The sequence below is a fragment of the Heptranchias perlo genome, chromosome 2, assembly GCF_035084215.1.
Source record: "Heptranchias perlo isolate sHepPer1 chromosome 2, sHepPer1.hap1, whole genome shotgun sequence".
Lineage (NCBI taxonomy): Eukaryota > Metazoa > Chordata > Chondrichthyes > Hexanchiformes > Hexanchidae > Heptranchias > Heptranchias perlo.
In genome coordinates this window covers 170,173,422-170,191,094 of record NC_090326.1, presented here as the reverse complement: position 1 = coordinate 170,191,094, position 17,673 = coordinate 170,173,422, and the positions used below count along the sequence as shown (strand labels likewise).

General features: G+C 46.1%; 1 protein-coding gene across 3 annotated transcripts in view; it reads left to right on the top strand.

Annotated features, from left to right (window-relative positions):
* Nucleotides 1-17,673, top strand: part of LOC137300009 (tonsoku-like protein) — a 343,926-nt gene that overhangs the window by 236,711 nt on the left and 89,542 nt on the right. For all 3 annotated transcript variants that reach the window (XM_067969102.1, XM_067969095.1, XM_067969111.1), the window contains 3 exons: nt 10,048-10,200; nt 13,005-13,130; nt 16,536-16,707. In XM_067969102.1, the coding sequence (XP_067825203.1) occupies nt 10,048-10,200; nt 13,005-13,130; nt 16,536-16,707 (451 nt within the window). The remainder of the gene's footprint in view (nt 1-10,047; nt 10,201-13,004; nt 13,131-16,535; nt 16,708-17,673) is intronic.

The following is a 17,673-nucleotide window of genomic DNA, read 5'->3' as shown; positions in this document are numbered from 1 at the left end:
AATAACTCTCCTTATAACACCCCCTGTTACAACGAACCCTCCTTATAACACCCCCTGTTACAATAACTCTCCTTATAACACCCCCGGTTACAACTAACCCTCCTTATAACACCCCCTGTTACAATAACTCTCCTTATAACACCCCCTGTTACAACTAACCCTCCTTATAACACCCCATGTTACAATAACTCTCCTTATAACACCCCCTGTTACAACGAACCCTCCTTATAACACCCCCTGTAACAACGAACCCTCCTTATAACACCCCCTGTTACAATAACTCTCCTTATAACACACCCTGTTACAACGAACCCTCCTTATAACACCCCCTGTTACAACGAACCCTCCTTATAACACCCCCTGTTACAATAACTCTCCTTATAACACCCCCTGTTACAACGAACCCTCCTTATAACACCCCCTGTTACAATAACTCTCCTTATAACACCCCCGGTTACAACTAACCCTCCTTATAACACCCCCTGTTACAATAACTCTCCTTATAACACCCCCTGTTACAACTAACCCTCCTTATACCACCCCCTGTTACAATAACTCTCCTTATAACACCCCCTGTTACAACGAACCCTCCTTATAACACCCCCTGTTACAACTAACCCTCCTTATACCACCCCCTGTTACAATAACTCTCCTTATAACACCCCCTGTAACAACGAACCCTCCTTATAACACCCCCTGTTACAATAACTCTCCTTATAACACCCCCTGTTACAATAACTCCCCTTATAACACCCCCTGTTACAATAACTCTCCTTATAACACCCCCTGTTACAATAACCCTCCTTATAACACCCCCTGTTACAATAACTCTCCTTATAACACCCCCTGTTACAACGAACCCTCCTTATAACACCCCCTGTTACAACGAACCCTCCTTATAACACCCCCTGTTACAATAACTCTCCTTATAACACCCCCTGTTACAACGAACCCTCCTTATAACACCCCCTGTTACAATAACTCTCGTTATAACACCCCCGGTTACAACTAACCCTCCTTATAACACCCCCTGTTACAATAACTCTCCTTATAACACCCCCTGTTACAACTAACCCTCCTTATAACACCCCCTGTTACAATAACTCTCCTTATAACACCCCCTGTTACAACGAACCCTCCTTATAACACCCCCTGTAACAACGATCCCTCCTTATAACACCCCCTGTTACAATAACTCTCCTTATAACACCCCCTGTTACAACGAACCCTCCTTATAACACCCCCTGTTACAACGAACCCTCCTTATAACACCCCCTGTTACAATAACTCTCCTTATAACACCCCCTGTTACAACGAACCCTCCTTATAACACCCCCTGTTACAATAACTCTCCTTATAACACCCCCGGTTACAACTAACCCTCCTTATAACACCCCCTGTTACAATAACTCTCCTTATAACACCCCCTGTTACAACTAACCCTCCTTATACCACCCCCTGTTACAATAACTCTCCTTATAACACCCCCTGTTACAACGAACCCTCCTTATAACACCCCCTGTTACAACTAACCCTCCTTATACCACCCCCTGTTACAATAACTCTCCTTATAACACCCCCTGTAACAACGAACCCTCCTTATAACACCCCCTGTTACAATAACTCTCCTTATAACACCCCCTGTTACAATAACTCCCCTTATAACACCCCCTGTTACAATAACTCCCCTTATAACACCCCCTGTTACAACGAACCCTCCTTATAACACCCCCTGTTACAATAACTCCCCTTATAACACCCCCTGTTACAACGAACCCTCCTTATAACACCCCCTGTTACAATAACTCCCCTTATAACACCCCCTGTTACAATAACTCCCCTTATAACACGCCCTGTTAAAATAACCCTCCTTATAACACTCCCTGTTATAATAACTCCCCTTATAACACCCCCTGTTACAATAACTCCCCTTATAACACCCCCTGTTACAACTAACCCTCCTTATAACACCCCCTGTTACAATAACTCCCCTTATAACACCCCCTGTTACAATAACTCCCCTTATAACACCCCCTGTTAGAATAACTCCCCTTATAATACCCCCTGTTACAACTAACCCTCCTTATAACACCCCCTGTTACAATAACCCTCCTTATAACACCCCCTGTTACAATAACTCCCCTTATAACACCCCCTGTTAAAACGAACCCTCCTTATAACACCCCCTGTTACAATAACTCCCCTTATAACACCCCCTGTTACAATAACTCCCCTTATAACACCCCCTGTTACAACTAACCCTCCTTATAACACCCCCTGTTACAATAACTCTCCTTATAACACCCCCTGTTACAATAACTCCCCTTATAACACCCCCTGTTAAAATAACCCTCCTTATAACACTCCCTGTTACAATAACTCCCCTTATAACACCCCCTGTTACAATAACTCCCCTTATAACACCCCCTGTTACAACTAACCCTCCTTATAACACCCCCTGTTACAATAACTCCCCTTACAACACCCCCTGTTACAATAACTCCCCTTATAACACCCCCTGTTACAATAACTCCCCTTATAACACCCCCTGTTACAACTAACCCTCCTTATAACACCCCCTGTTACAATAACTCCCCTTATAACACCCCCTGTTACAATAACTCCCCTTATAACACCCCCTGTTACAACTAACCCTCCTTATAACACCCCCTGTTACAATAACTCCCCTTATAACATCCCCTGTTACAATAACTCTCCTTATAACACCCCCTGTTACAACGAACCCTCCTTATAACACCCCCTGTTACAAGAACTCTCCTTATAACACGCCCTGTTACAATAACTCCCCTTATAACACCCCCTGTTACAATAACTCTCCTTATAACACCCCCTGTTACAATAACCCTCCTTATAACACCCCCTGTTACAATAACTCTCCTTATAACACCCCCTGTTACAACGAACCCTCCTTATAACACCCCCTGTTAGAACGAACCCTCCTTATAACACCCCCTGTTACAATAACTCTCCTTATAACACCCCCTGTTACAACGAACCCTCCTTATAACACCCCCTGTTACAATAACTCTCCTTATAACACCCCCGGTTACAACTAACCCTCCTTATAACACCCACTGTTACAATAACTCTCCTTATAACACCCCCTGTTACAACTAACCCTCCTTATAACACCCCCTGTTACAATAACTCTCCTTATAACACCCCCTGTTACAACGAACCCTCCTTATAACACCCCCTGTAACAACGAACCCTCCTTATAACACCCCCTGTTACAATAACTCTCCTTATAACACCCCCTGTTACAACGAACCCTCCTTATAACACCCCCTGTTACAACGAACCCTCCTTATAACACCCCCTGTTACAATAACTCTCCTTATAACACCCCCTGTTACAACGAACCCTCCTTATAACACCCCCTGTTACAATAACTCTCCTTATAACACCCCCGGTTACAACTAACCCTCCTTATAACACCCCCTGTTACAATAACTCTCCTTATTACACCCCCTGTTACAACTAACCCTCCTTATACCACCCCCTGTTACAATAACTCTCCTTATAACACCCCCTGTTACAACGAACCCTCCTTATAACACCCCCTGTTACAACTAACCCTCCTTATACCACCCCCTGTTACAATAACTCTCCTTATAACACCCCCTGTAATAACGAACCCTCCTTATAACACCCCCTGTTACAATAACTCTCCTTATAACACCCCCTGTTACAATAACTCCCCTTATAACACCCCCTGTTACAATAACTCCCCTTATAACACCCCCTGTTACAACGAACCCTCCTTATAACACCCCCTGTTACAATAACTCCCCTTATAACACCCCCTGTTACAACGAACCCTCCTTATAACACCCCCTGTTACAATAACTCCCCTTATAACACCCCCTGTTACAATAACTCCCCTTATAACACCCCCTGTTACAACTAACCCTCCTTATAACACCCCCTGTTACAATAACTCTCCTTATAACACCCCCTGTTACAATAACTCCCCTTATCACACCCCCTGTTAAAATAACCCTCCTTATAACACTCCCTGTTACAATAACTCCCCTTATAACACCCCCTGTTACAATAACTCCCCTTATAACACCCCCTGTTAAAATAACTCCCCTTATAACACCCCCTGTTAGAATAACTCCCCTTATAACACCCCCTGTTACAACTAACCCTCCTTATAACACCCCCTGTTACAATAACTCCCCTTATAACACCCCCTGTTACAATAACTCCCCTTATAACACCCCCTGTTACAACTAACCCTCCTTATAACACCCCCTGTTACAATAACTCCCCTCATAACATCCCCTGTTACAATAACTCTCCTTATAACACCCCCTGTTACAATAACTCTCCTTATAACACCCCCTGTTACAATAACTCCCCATATAACACCCCCTGTTACAATAACTCTCCTTATAACACCCCCTGTTACAATAACTCTCCTTATAACACCCCCTGTTACAATAACTCTCCTTATAACACCCCCTGTTACAAGAACTCCCCTTATAACACCCCCTGTTACAACGAACCCTCCTTATAACACCCCCTGTTACAATAACTCCCCTTATAACACCCCCTGTTACAATAACTCTCCTTATAACACCCCCTGTTACAACGAACCCTCCTTATAACACCCCCTGTTACAATAACTCTCCTTATAACACCCCCTGTTACAACTAACCCTCCTTATAACACCCCCTGTTACAACTAACCCTCCTTATAACACCCCCTGTTACAATAACTCTCCTTATAACACCCCCTGTTACAACGAACCCTCCTTATAACACCCCCTGTTACAACGAACCCTCCTTATAACACCCCCTGTTACAATAACTCTCCTTATAACACCCCCTGTTACAATAACTCCCCTTATAACACCCCCTGTTACAATAACTCCCCTTATAACACACCCTGTTACAACGAACCCTCCGTATAACACCCCCTGTTACAATAACTCCCCTTATAACACCCCCTGTTACAATAACTCCCCTTATAACACCCCCTGTTACAACTAACCCTCCTTCTAACACCCCCTGTTACAATAACTCTCCTCATAACACCCCCTGTTACAATAACTCCCCTTATAACACCCCCTGTTACAATAACCCTCCTTATAACACTCCCTGTTACAATAACTCCCCTTATAACACCCCCTGTTACAATAACTCCCCTTATAACACCCCCTGTTACAACTAACCCTCCTTATAACACCCCCTGTTACAATAACTCCCCTTATAACACCCCCTGTTACAATAACTCCCCTTATAACACCCCCTGTTACAATAACTCCCCTTATAACACCCCCTGTTACAATAACTCTCCTTATAACACCCCCTGTTACAATAACTCTCCTTATAACACCCCCTGTTACAACGAACCCTCCTTATAACACCCCCTGTTACAACGAACCCTCCTTATAACACCCCCTGTTACAATAACTCCCCTTATAACACCCCCTGTTACAATAACTCTCCTTATAACACCCCCTGTTACAACGAACCCTCCTTATAACACCCCCTGTTACAATAACTCTCCTTATAACACCCCCTGTTACAATAACCCTCCTTATAACACCCCCTGTTACAATAACTCCCCTTATAACACCCCCTGTGACAATAACCCTCCTTATAACACCCCCTGTTACAATAACTCCCCTTATAACACCCCCTGTTACAACTAACCCTCCTTATAACACCCCCTGTTACAATAACCCTCCTTATAACACCCCCTGTTACAACTAGCCGTCCTTATAACACCCCCTGTTACAACTAACCCTCCTTATAACACCCCCTGTTACAATAACTCCCCTTATAACACCCCCTGTGACAATAACCCTCCTTATAACACCCCCTGTTACAATAACTCTCCGTTTAACACCCCCTGTTACAATAACCCTCCTTATAACACCCCCTGTTACAATAACTCTCCTTATAACACCCCCTGTTACAATAACTCCCCTGATAACACCCCCTGTTACAATAACTCTCCTTATAACACCCCCTGTTACAATAACTCTCCTTATAACACCCCCTGTTCCAACTAACCCTCCTTATAACACCCCCTGTTACAATAACTCCCCTTATAACACCCCCTGTTACAACTAACCCTCCTTATAAACACCCACTGTTACAATAACTCTCCTTATAACACCCCCTGTTACAACTAACCCTCCTTATAACACCCCCTGTTGCAACTAACCCTCCTTATAACACCCCCTGTTACAATAACTCCCCTTATAACACCCCCTGTTACAATAACCCTCCTTATAACACCCCCTGTTACAATAACTCCCCTTATAACACCCCCTGTGACAATAACCCTCCTTATAACACCCCCTGTTACAATAACTCCCCTTATAACACCCCCTGTTACAACTAACCCTCCTTATAACACCCCCTGTTACAATAACCCTCCTTATAACACCCCCTGTTACAACTAGCCCTCCTTATAACACCCCCTGTTACAACTAACCCTCCTTATAACACCCCCTGTTACAATAACTCCCCTTATAACACCCCCTGTGACAATAACCCTCCTTATAACACCCCCTGTTACAATAACTCTCCGTTTAACACCCCCTGTTACAATAACCCTCCTTATAACACCCCCTGTTACAATAACTCTCCTTATAACACCCCCTGTTACAATAACTCCCCTGATAACACCCCCTGTTACAATAACTCTCCTTATAACACCCCCTGTTACAATAACTCTCCTTATAACACCCCCTGTTCCAACTAACCCTCCTTATAACACCCCCTGTTACAATAACTCCCCTTATAACACCCCCTGTTACAACTAACCCTCCTTATAAACACCCACTGTTACAATAACTCTCCTTATAACACCCCCTGTTACAATAACTCTCCTTATAACACCCCCTGTTACAACTAACCCTCCTTATAACACCCCCTGTTACAATAACTCCCCTTATAACACCCCCTGTTACAATACCCCTCCTTATAACACCCCCTGTTACAATAACTCTCCTTATAACACCCCCTGTTACAACTAACCCTCCTTATAACACCCCCTGTTACAACTAACCCTCCTTATAACACCCCCTGTTACAACTAACCCTCCTTATAACATACCCTGTTACAACTAACCCTCCTTATAACACCCCCTGTTACAATAACTCGCCTTATAACACCCCCTGTTACATTAACTCGCCTTATAACACCCCTTGTTACAACTAACTCTCCTTATAACACCCCCTGTTACAATAACTCTCCTTATAACACCCCCTGTTACAATAACTCGCCTTATAACACCCCCTGTTACAACTAACCCTCCTTATAACACCCCCTGTTACACTAACCCTCCTTATAACACCCCCGTTACAACTAACCCTCCTTATAACACCCCCTGTTACAATAACCCTCCTTATAACACTCCCTGTTACAACTAACCCTCCTCATAACACCCCCTGTTACAATAACTCCCCTTATAACACCCCCTGTTACAATAACTCTCCTTATAACACCCCCTGTTACAATAACTCTCCTTATAACACCCCCTGTTACAACTAACCCTCCTTATAACACCCCCTGTTACAATAACTCTCCTTATAACACCCCCTGTTACAATAACTCCCCTTATAACACCCCCTGTTACAATTACTCCCCTTATAACACCCCCTGTTACAATAACTCTCCTTATAACACCCCCTGTTACAACTAACCCTCCTTATAACACCCCCTGTTACAATAACTCTCCTTATAACACCCCCTGTTACAATAACTCCCCTTATAACACCCCCTGTTACAATAACTCCCCTTATAACACCCCCTGTTACAATAACTCTCCATACAACACCCCCTGTTACAATAACTCTCCTTACAACACCCCCTGTTACAACTAACCCTCCTTATAACACCCCCTGTTACACTAACCCTCCTTATAACACCCCCGTTACAACTAACCCTCCTTATAACACCCCCTGTTACAATAACCCACCTTATAACACTCCCTGTTACAACTAACCCTCCTTATAACACCCCCTGTTACAATAACTCCCCTTATAACACCCCCTGTTACAATAGCTCTCCTTATAACACCCCCTGTTACAACTAACCCTCCTTATAACACCCCCTGTTACAACTAACCCTCCTTATAACACCCCCTGTTACAATAACTCCCCTTATAATACCCCCTGTTACAATTACTCCCCTTATAACACCCCCTGTTACAACTAACCCTCCTTATAACACCCCCTGTTACAATAACTCTCCTTATAACACCCCCGTTACAACTAACCCTCCTTATAACACCCCCTGTTACAATAACCCTCCTTATAACACTCCCTGTTACAACTAACCCTCCTTATAACACCCCCTGTTACAATAACTCCCCTTAAAACACCCCCTGTTACAATAACTCTCCTTATAACACCCCCTGTTACAACTAACCCTCCTTATAATACCCCCTGTTACAATAACTCTCCTTATAACACCCCCTGTTACAACTAACCCTCCTTATAACACCCCTTGTTACAATAACTCTCCTTATAACACCCCCTGTTACAATAACTCCCCTTATAACACCCCCTGTTACAATAACTCTCCTTACAACACCCCCTGTTACAATAACTCTCCTTACAACACCCCCTGTTGCAACTAACCCTCCTTATAACTCCCCCTGTTACACTAACCCTCCTTATAACACCCCCGTTACAACTAACCCTCCTTATAACACCCCCTGTTACAATAACCCTCCTTATAACACCCCCTGTTACAACTAACCCTCCTTATAACACCCCCTGTTACAATAACTCCCCTTATAACACCCCCTGTTACAATAACCCTCCTTATAACACCCCCTGTTACAATAACTCCCCTTATAACAACCCCTGTTACAATAACCCTCCTTATAACACCCCCTGTTACAACTAACCCTCCTTATAACACCCCCTGTTACAACTAACCCTCCTTATAACACCCCCTGTTACAACTAACCCTCCTTATAACACCCCCTGTTACAATAACTCCCCTTATAACACCCCCTGTTACAATAACTCTCCTTATAACACCCCCTGTTACAATAACTCCCCTTATAACTCCCCCTGTTACAACTAACCCTCCTTATAACACCCCCTGTTACAACTAACCCTCCTTATAACACCCCCTGTTACAATAACTCTCCTTATAACACCCCCTGTTACAATAACTCCCCTTATAATACCCCCTGTTACAACTAACCCTCCTTATAACACCCCCTGTTACAATAACTCTCCTTATCACACCCCCTGTTACAATAACTCCCCTTATAATACCCCCTGTTACAACTAACCCTCCTTATAACACCCCCTGTTACAATAACTCCCCTTATAATACCCCCTGTTACAACTAACCCTCCTTATAACACCCCCTGTTACAATAACTCTCCTTATAACACCCCCTGTTACAATAACTCCCCTTATAATACCCCCTGTTACAACTAACCCTCCTTATAACACCCCCTGTTACAATAACTCTCCTTATAACACCCCCTGTTACAATAACTCCCCTTATAACACCCCCTGTTACAACTAACCCTCCTTATAACACCCCCTGTTACAATAACTCCCCTTATAATACCCCCTGTTACAACTAACCCTGCTTATAACACCCCCTGTTACAATAACTCTCCTTATAACACCCCCTGTTACAATAACTCCCCTTATAATACCCCCTGTTACAACTAACCCTCCTTATAACACCCCCTGTTACAATAACTCCCCTTATAATACCCCCTGTTACAACTAACCCTCCTTATAACACCCCCTGTTACAATAACTCTCCTTATAACACCCCCTGTTACAATAACTCCCCTTATAACACCCCCTGTTACAACTAACCCTCCTTATAACACCCCCTGTTACAATAACTCCCCTTATAATACCCCCTGTTACAACTAACCCTCCTTATAACACCCCCTGTTACAATAACTCTCCTTATAACACTCCCTGTTATAACTAACCCTCATTATACCACGCCCTCTTATAACAAACACTGTTAGTCTCTCTGTTATAACATTCATTTGTTTTTAATCAATCCACAGCTGGTATGTGCGGAAATATTGCAGAGATCGGATGAGGAACTGGCAGTTATCCACTTCTCCTTAGCCTCCACCTTTCATGATCTGAAGGATTATAAACAGGCTATCAGTCATTATGAAACAGAGCTGCAGATTCGGAATGGTAACCCGAGAGAGGTGAGGAGCTGATTCAGTGGCTTCCTGCAGCGAATTGTCTCCAGTCTTCAGTCGGGGTCCCTGGTTACTTATTCCACAGCTCGATTACCTTTCTCCCAAAAACATTCCCCCAATTTCCCTTCTTACTCCTGACTTTTTTTATATTCATTCTCGGGATGTGGGCGTCGCTGGCGAGGCCGGCATTTATTGCCCATCCCTAATTGCCCTTGAGAAGGTGGTGGTGAGCCGCCTTCTTGAACCGCTGCAGTCCGTGTGGTGAAGGTTCTCCCACAGTGCTGTTAGGAAGGGAGTTCCAGGATTTTGACCCAGCGACGATGAAGGAACAGCGATATATTTCCAAGTCGGGATGGTGTGTGACTTGGAGGGGAACGTGCAGGTGGTGTTGTTCCCATGTGCCTGCTGCTCTTGTCCTTCTAGGTGGTAGAGGTCGCGGGTTTGGGAGGTGCTGTCGAAGAAGCCTTGGCGAGTTGCTGCAGTGCATCCTGTGGATGGTACACACTGCAGCCACGGTGCGCCGGTGGTGAAGGGAGTGAATGTTTAGGGTGGTGGATGGGGTGCCAATCAAGCGGGCTGCTTTATCTTGGATGGTGTCGAGCTTCTTGAGTGTTGTTGGAGCTGCACTCATCCAGGCAAGTGGAGAGTATTCCATCACACTCCTGACTTGTGCCTTGTAGATGGTGGAAAGGCTTTGGGGAGTCAGGAGGTGAGTCACTCGCCGCAGAATACCCAGCCTCTGGCCTACTCTTGTAGCCACAGTATTTATATGGCTGGTCCATTTAAGTTTCTGGTCAATGGTGACCCCCAGGATGTTGATGGTGGGGGATTCGGTGATGGTAATGCCGTTGAATGTCAAGGGGAGGTGGTTAGACTCTCTCTTGTTGGAGATGGTCATTGCCTGGCACTTGTCTGGTGCGAATGTTACTTGCCACTTATCAGCCCAAGCCTGGATGGTGTCCAGGTCTTGCTGCATGCAGGCTCGGACTGCTTCATTATCTGAGGGGTTGCAAATGGAACTGAACACTGTGCAATCATCAGCGAACATCCCCATTTCTGACCTTATGATGGAGGGAAGGTCATTGATGAAGCAGTTGAAGATGGTTGGGCCTAGGGCACTGCCCTGAGGAACTCCTGCAGCAATGCCCTGGGGCTGAGATGATTGGCCTCCAACAACCACTACCATCTTCCTTTGTGCTAGGTATGACTCCAGCCACTGGAGAGTTTTCCCCCTGATTCCCATTGACTTCAATTTTACGAGGGCTCCTTGGTGCCACACTCGGTCAAATGCTGCCTTGATGTCAAGGGCAGTCACCCTCACCTCACCTCTGGAATTCAGCTCTTTTGTCCATGTTTGGACCAAGGCTGTAATGAGGTCTGGAGCCGAGTGGTCCTGACGGAACCCAAACTGAGCATCGGTGAGCAGGTTATTGTGAGTAAGTGCCGCTTGATAGCACTGTCGACGACACCTTCCATCACTTTGCTGATGTCGCTGGGTCAAAATCCTGGAACTCCCTTCCTAACAGCACTGTGGGAGAACCGTCACCACACGGACTGCAGCGGTTCAAGAAGGCGGCTCACCACCACCTTCTCGAGGGCAATTAGGGATGGGCAATAAATGCCGGCCTTGCCAGCGACGCCCACATCCCGTGAACGAATTTAAAAAAAGACAGATGGGGCGGTAATTGGCCGGATTGCATTTGTCCTTCTTTTTGTGGACAGGACATACCTGGGCAATTTTCCACATTGTCGGGTATTTGCCAGTGTTGTAGCTGTACTGGAACAGCTTGGCTAGAGTGCGGCTAGTTCTGGAGCACAAGTCTTCAGCACTACAGCTGGGATGTTGTCGGGGCCCATAGCCTTTGCTGTATCCAGTGCACTCAGCCGTTTCTTGATATCACGTGGAGTGAATCGAATTGGCTGAAGACTGGCTTCTGTGATGGTGGGGATATCGGGAGGAGGCTGAGATGGATCATCCACTCGGCACTTCTGGCTGAAGATGGTTGCAAACGTTTCAGCCTTGTCTTTTGCACTCACGTGCTGGACTCCGCCATCATTGAGGATGGGGATGTTTGCAGAGCCTCCTCCTCCCGTTAGTTGTTTAATTGTCCACCACCATTCACGACTGGATGTGGCAGGACTGCAGAGCTTTGATCTGATCCGTTGGTTGTGGAATCGCTTAGCTCTGCCTATAGCATGTTGCTTCCGCTGTTTAGCATGCATGTAGTCCTGAGTTGTAGCTTCACCAGGTTGGCACCTCATTTTTAGGTACACCTGGTGCTGCTCCTGGCATGCTCTTCTACACTCCTCATTGAACCTGAAACATTAACTCTGTTTCTCTCTCCACAGACGCTGCCTCACTTGCTGAGCTTCTCCAGCGTTTTCTGTGCGAATCCAAGTTCTTTCTTTTTCTTTCATGTCCCTTTGGGGAAGGAAACCTGCCGTCCTTACCCGGTCTGGGCCTATTCGTGACTCCAGTCCCCGCACCAACGTGGCCGATTCTGAAACGCGCGTTGTTGTTGCCGACTGGCTCAGTGCCACACTGCCTCTGCCCTCTGACCCATTGAGCAATGGTGATCTTTGGAGAACGGTCGGATTGCACTGGGTCATGAGAGCACGTCGCGAGGGGTGAATCACAGTGTTTGGACTCGCAGACTCGCGACAGAGGTTGTGAAGCTGCCATTGCTCTGAAGTTACTTTGCCCGGGCTTTGTGTTTATCAACTCCTGGACCAATCGCGCGGCCAGCGTCCCGTGAACCTTGTCTGATAGCGAGCCGGAGGTAAGGTCTGATCACTGAGTCTCTCCACAGGAGTGCAAGACCTGGCTCCACATTGCTGAGGCCAAGTTAAAGGACGGGGCGGGCCGCGATGAGCTGGACCGGTGTTACCAGAATGCACTGCAACGTGCCCAGACGGTCCAGGATCCCAGACTCCAGGTACCGTGACCACTTGATCATTGAGAGCAATTCAGCGGTGAGCTATCGGTGTGCGGTTTTCTTACAGGAATAATATTAGTTGAGACTCGTTCTTCAAATGTGGGCGATGCTGTATTTATTAGCCGTCCATAAGCCGTGTCAGAGGGCATTGAGAGCCAATGGGGTAGAAATCGTGCCTGCCCAGACTTCGTGCTGTGCACTGCCCAACCAGCAGGCCTGAGGCTGGCCTGAAATTGGGCCTCGGGCCTCATTAATGATTTGATCTCGAATTCCTGGCCCTGCATTTCTGATTAGTGAATAATAAAGGTGTCGAATGACAACGATACTGTCAACAGCAGTTCCTAACCCTAACCCGAGCCCTAACCCTAATCCTAACCCGAGCCCTAACCCGAGCCCTAACCCTAATCCTAACCCGAGCCCTAATGCAGTTCCTAATCCCAACCCTAACCCTAACCCGAGCCCTGGGTTGCAGCAGGGCTCATAGAAACATAGAAAACAGGAGCAGGAACATAAGAACATAAGAAATTGGAGCAGGAGTAGGCCAATCGGCCCCTCGAGCCTGCTCCGCCATTCAATAAGATCATGGCTGATCTGATCCCAACCACAAATCTAAAGAACACAAGAAGTCGGAGCAGGACCCGGCCACATAGCCCCTGGGCCCTCTCCGCCACCCACAGGGCATTGACCGATCCGAACTCAGCTTCATGTCCAATTTCCTGCCCGCTCCCCATAACCCCGAATTCCCTTTACTTCTAGGAAACTGTCTATTTCTGTTTTAAATTTATCTAATGATGTAGCTTCCACAGCTTCCTGGGGCAGCAAATTCCACAGACCTACCACCCTCTGAGTGAAGAAGTTTCTCCTCATCTCAGTTTTGAAAGAGCAGCCCCTTATTCTAAGATTATGCCCCCTAGTTCTAGTTTCACCCATCTTTGGGAACATCCTTACTGCATCCACCCGATCAAGACCCTTCACAATCTTATATGTTTCAATAAGATCGCCTCTCATTCTTCTGAACTCCAATGAGTAGAGTCCCAATCTACTCAACCTCTCCTCATATGTCCGCCCCCTCATCCCCGGGATTAACCGAGTGAACCTTCTTTGTACTGCCTCGAGAGCAAGTATGTCTTTTCTTAAGTATGGAGACCAAAACTGTATGCAGTATTCCAGGTGCGGTCTCACCAATACCTTATATAACTGCAGCAATACCTCCTTGTTTTTATATTCTATCCCCCTAGCAATAAAAGCCAACATTCCGTTGGCTTTCTTGATCACCTGCTGCACCTGCATACCAACTTTTTGATTTTCTTGCACTAGGACCCCCAGATCCCTTTGTACTGCAGTACTTTCCAGTCTCTCGCCATTAAGAAAATAATAGGCCATTCGGCCCTTCGAGCCTGCTCCGCCATTCATTATGATCATGGCTGATCCTCTATCTCAATACCATATTCCCACTCTCTCCCCATACCCCTTGATGCCTTTTGCTCGGTATTCGGTCCTTTGCTTTTTGTGGTACACATTAACAATTTGGACTTAAATGTAGGGGACATGATTAAGAAATTTGCAGATGATACAAAAATTGGCCGTGTGGTTGACGGTGAGGAGGAAAGCTGTAGACTGCAGAAAGATATCAATGGACTGGTCAGGTGGGCAGAAAAGTGGCAAATGGAGTTCAATCTGGAGAAGTGTGAGGTAATGCATTTGGGGAGGGCAAACAAGGCAAGGGAATACACAATAAATGGGAGGATACTGAGAGGTGTAGAGGAAGTGAGGGACCTTGGAGTGCATGTCCACAGATCCCTGAAGGTAGCAGGACAGGTAGACAAGGTGGTTAAGAAGGCAAATGGAATACTTTCCTTTATTAGCCGAGGCATAGAATATAAGAGCAGGGAGGTTATTCTGGAACTGTATAAAACACTAGTTAGGCCACAGCTTGAGTACTGTGTACAGTTCTGGTCACCACATTACAGGAAAGATGTGATTGCACTAGAGAGGGTGCAGAGGAGATTTACGAGGATGTTGCCAGGACTGGAGAATTTTAGCTATGAGGAAAGATTGGATAGGCTGGGGTTGTTTTCTTTGGAACAGAGGAGGCTGAGGGGAGATTTAATTGAGGTGTATAAAATTATGAGGGGCCCAGATAGAGTGGATAGGAAGGACCTATTTCCCTTAGCGGAGGGGTCAATAACCAGGGGGCATAGATTTAAAGTAATTGGTAGAAGGATTAGAGGGGAGCTGAGGAGAATTTTTTTCCCCCAGAGGGTGGTGGGGGTCTGGAACTCACTGCCTGAGAGGGTGGGAGAGGCAGAAACCCCCAACTCATTTAAAAAGTACCTGGATGTGCACCTGAAGAGCCGTGACCTACAGGGCTACGGACCAAGTGCGGGAAAGTGGGATTAGGCTGGGTGGCTCACTTTCAGCCAGCACGGACATGATGGGCCGAATGGCCTCCTTCTGTGCTGTAAGTTTTCTATTATTCTATGAAACTTGTAAGGAGTCGTACAACACCAGGTTATAGTCCAACAGCATTATTTGAAATCACAAGCTTTCGGAGCTTTGCTCCTTTGTCAGGTGATGAAGGAGGAAAGCTCCGAAAGCTTGTGATTTTCAAATAAAACTGTTGGACTATAACCTGGTGTTGTAAGACTCCTTACATTTGTCCACCCCAGTCCATCACCGGCATCTCCACATCATGGCTTCTATGAAACTTAACGCTGATCCCTAAACTCTAACAGCCTAACCCTAACCCCTGGTCCCTACCCGAACCCTGAACCTAAATTCGCGTAGTGTCAGTAGAACCAGAGGGGAGATGAGGAAACATATCCTTTTACGCAGCGAGTTGTTCCGATCTGGAATTCACTGCCTGAAAGGGCGGTGGAAGCAGATTCAGTAATAACTTTCAAAAGGGAACTGGATAAATACTTGAAGGGGAAAAATTTCCAGGGTTATGGGGAAAGAGCAGCGAAATGGGACTAATTGGATAGCTCTTTCAAAGATGGGCCGAATGGCCTCCTCCTGTGATGTATCTTTCTATGAAGTAGTAGGAGGCAGAAACAATGAATCCTTGCATTGCTTTCCTCTCTCGTTCTCCATTGGTCTATTCAGGCCAAACCCAAAACTATCTGCCAATGTCATTCTGAGTTGGTCTCCTCAGCGGGGCCACAGAGGTGACCTTTGAGGCCCGGCTGCTCCTGAATTCTCACCCACCGTTGTGAGGAGACCCTCTGCTTCCACCCGGAACTCCCCCAATGTAAACCTACAACGAGGAGGGGGCTTGGATCCACTGGGCTCCCCCCCCGCCCCCGCCCCCCTCTCCCCGGGACCCCTGGCCCACTCGGTTAACCCCAAGTTCACTCTGTTTCTCAAAGTCGTTGCTCCGTAACTTGATCTCTGTTTCGAACCCAGCAAAAGGTTCTGAAGGCGCTCAGAAAAATCCAGCAGAATCCCAGCAGCTCCACAGAGCGGGAAGTGGACGGGGAGACTGACAGTACTGACAGCGAGGAGGGGGTGGAGGTGGACGATGAGATGGAGGACAGTGAGCTGCTGAAACAGAATGACCCACAGCTCTCTGCAAACGGTAAGTGGAGAAAACCCTTGACTAATGGTGTCATTAGTAAAAGTAGAAAAGGAAAGAGAGAGAGGAAAGAGAAAGAGGAAAGAGAGAAATGAAGAAAGAGAGGGAGGAAAGAGTGAGAGAAGGAAAGAGTGAGAGAAGGAAAGAGAGAGCGAAAGAGAGAGAAATGAAAAGAAAGACTTGTATTCTTTCGCACCTTTCATGATCTCAGGACGTCCCAAAGCGTTTTACAGCCAATGAATTACTTTTTGAAGTGTAGTCACTGTTGTAATGTAGGAAATGCGGCAGCCAATTTGTGCACAGCAAGATCCCACAAACAGTAATGAGATAATGAGCAGGCAATCTGTTTTTAGTGATGTTGGTTGAGGGATAAATATTGGCCCCAGGACACCGGGGAGAACTCCCCCTGCTCTTCTTCAAATACTGTCCGTGGGATCTTTTACATCCACCTGAGAGGGGCAGACGGGGCCTCGGTTTAAGGTCTCGCCAGAAGCTCAGGTTATCTGCGGAGGTCTCTCCACGTACACAGCATGACCAACCAGTAAGATGTTGTCCTGCGGTTAGACAGTTCCTCATTGGCTCCCAGGTCAGTATGAGTAGAGCCAATGAGATCCATCACTAATGATGACATCACTTGAACCGCAATGAGGTAAAGGGACCTGAGATCCAGGCCCCCACTGCACAGGAAATTGGATCCTTTTAAACAGTAACAAGCCTTTCGATAAATATACTTTTATAAGTAGATACTGGGGGAATAGATGAACAAAAATTTCCCCCATGCAGAGAATTTTCTTCCCTTCAAAAACTCATTTAATAGAAGATATTAAAATTAGAAATGTTCGATAGAGTGAAAAGGGAAAGTCCATTCCAATACTCTGGCAAGGGAGTCAGTGACGAGGATTCATCAATTTAAAATGATCCCTGAGACAGTGAGGAGGGGGACTGGGAGAAATGTCTCTACACAGGGGC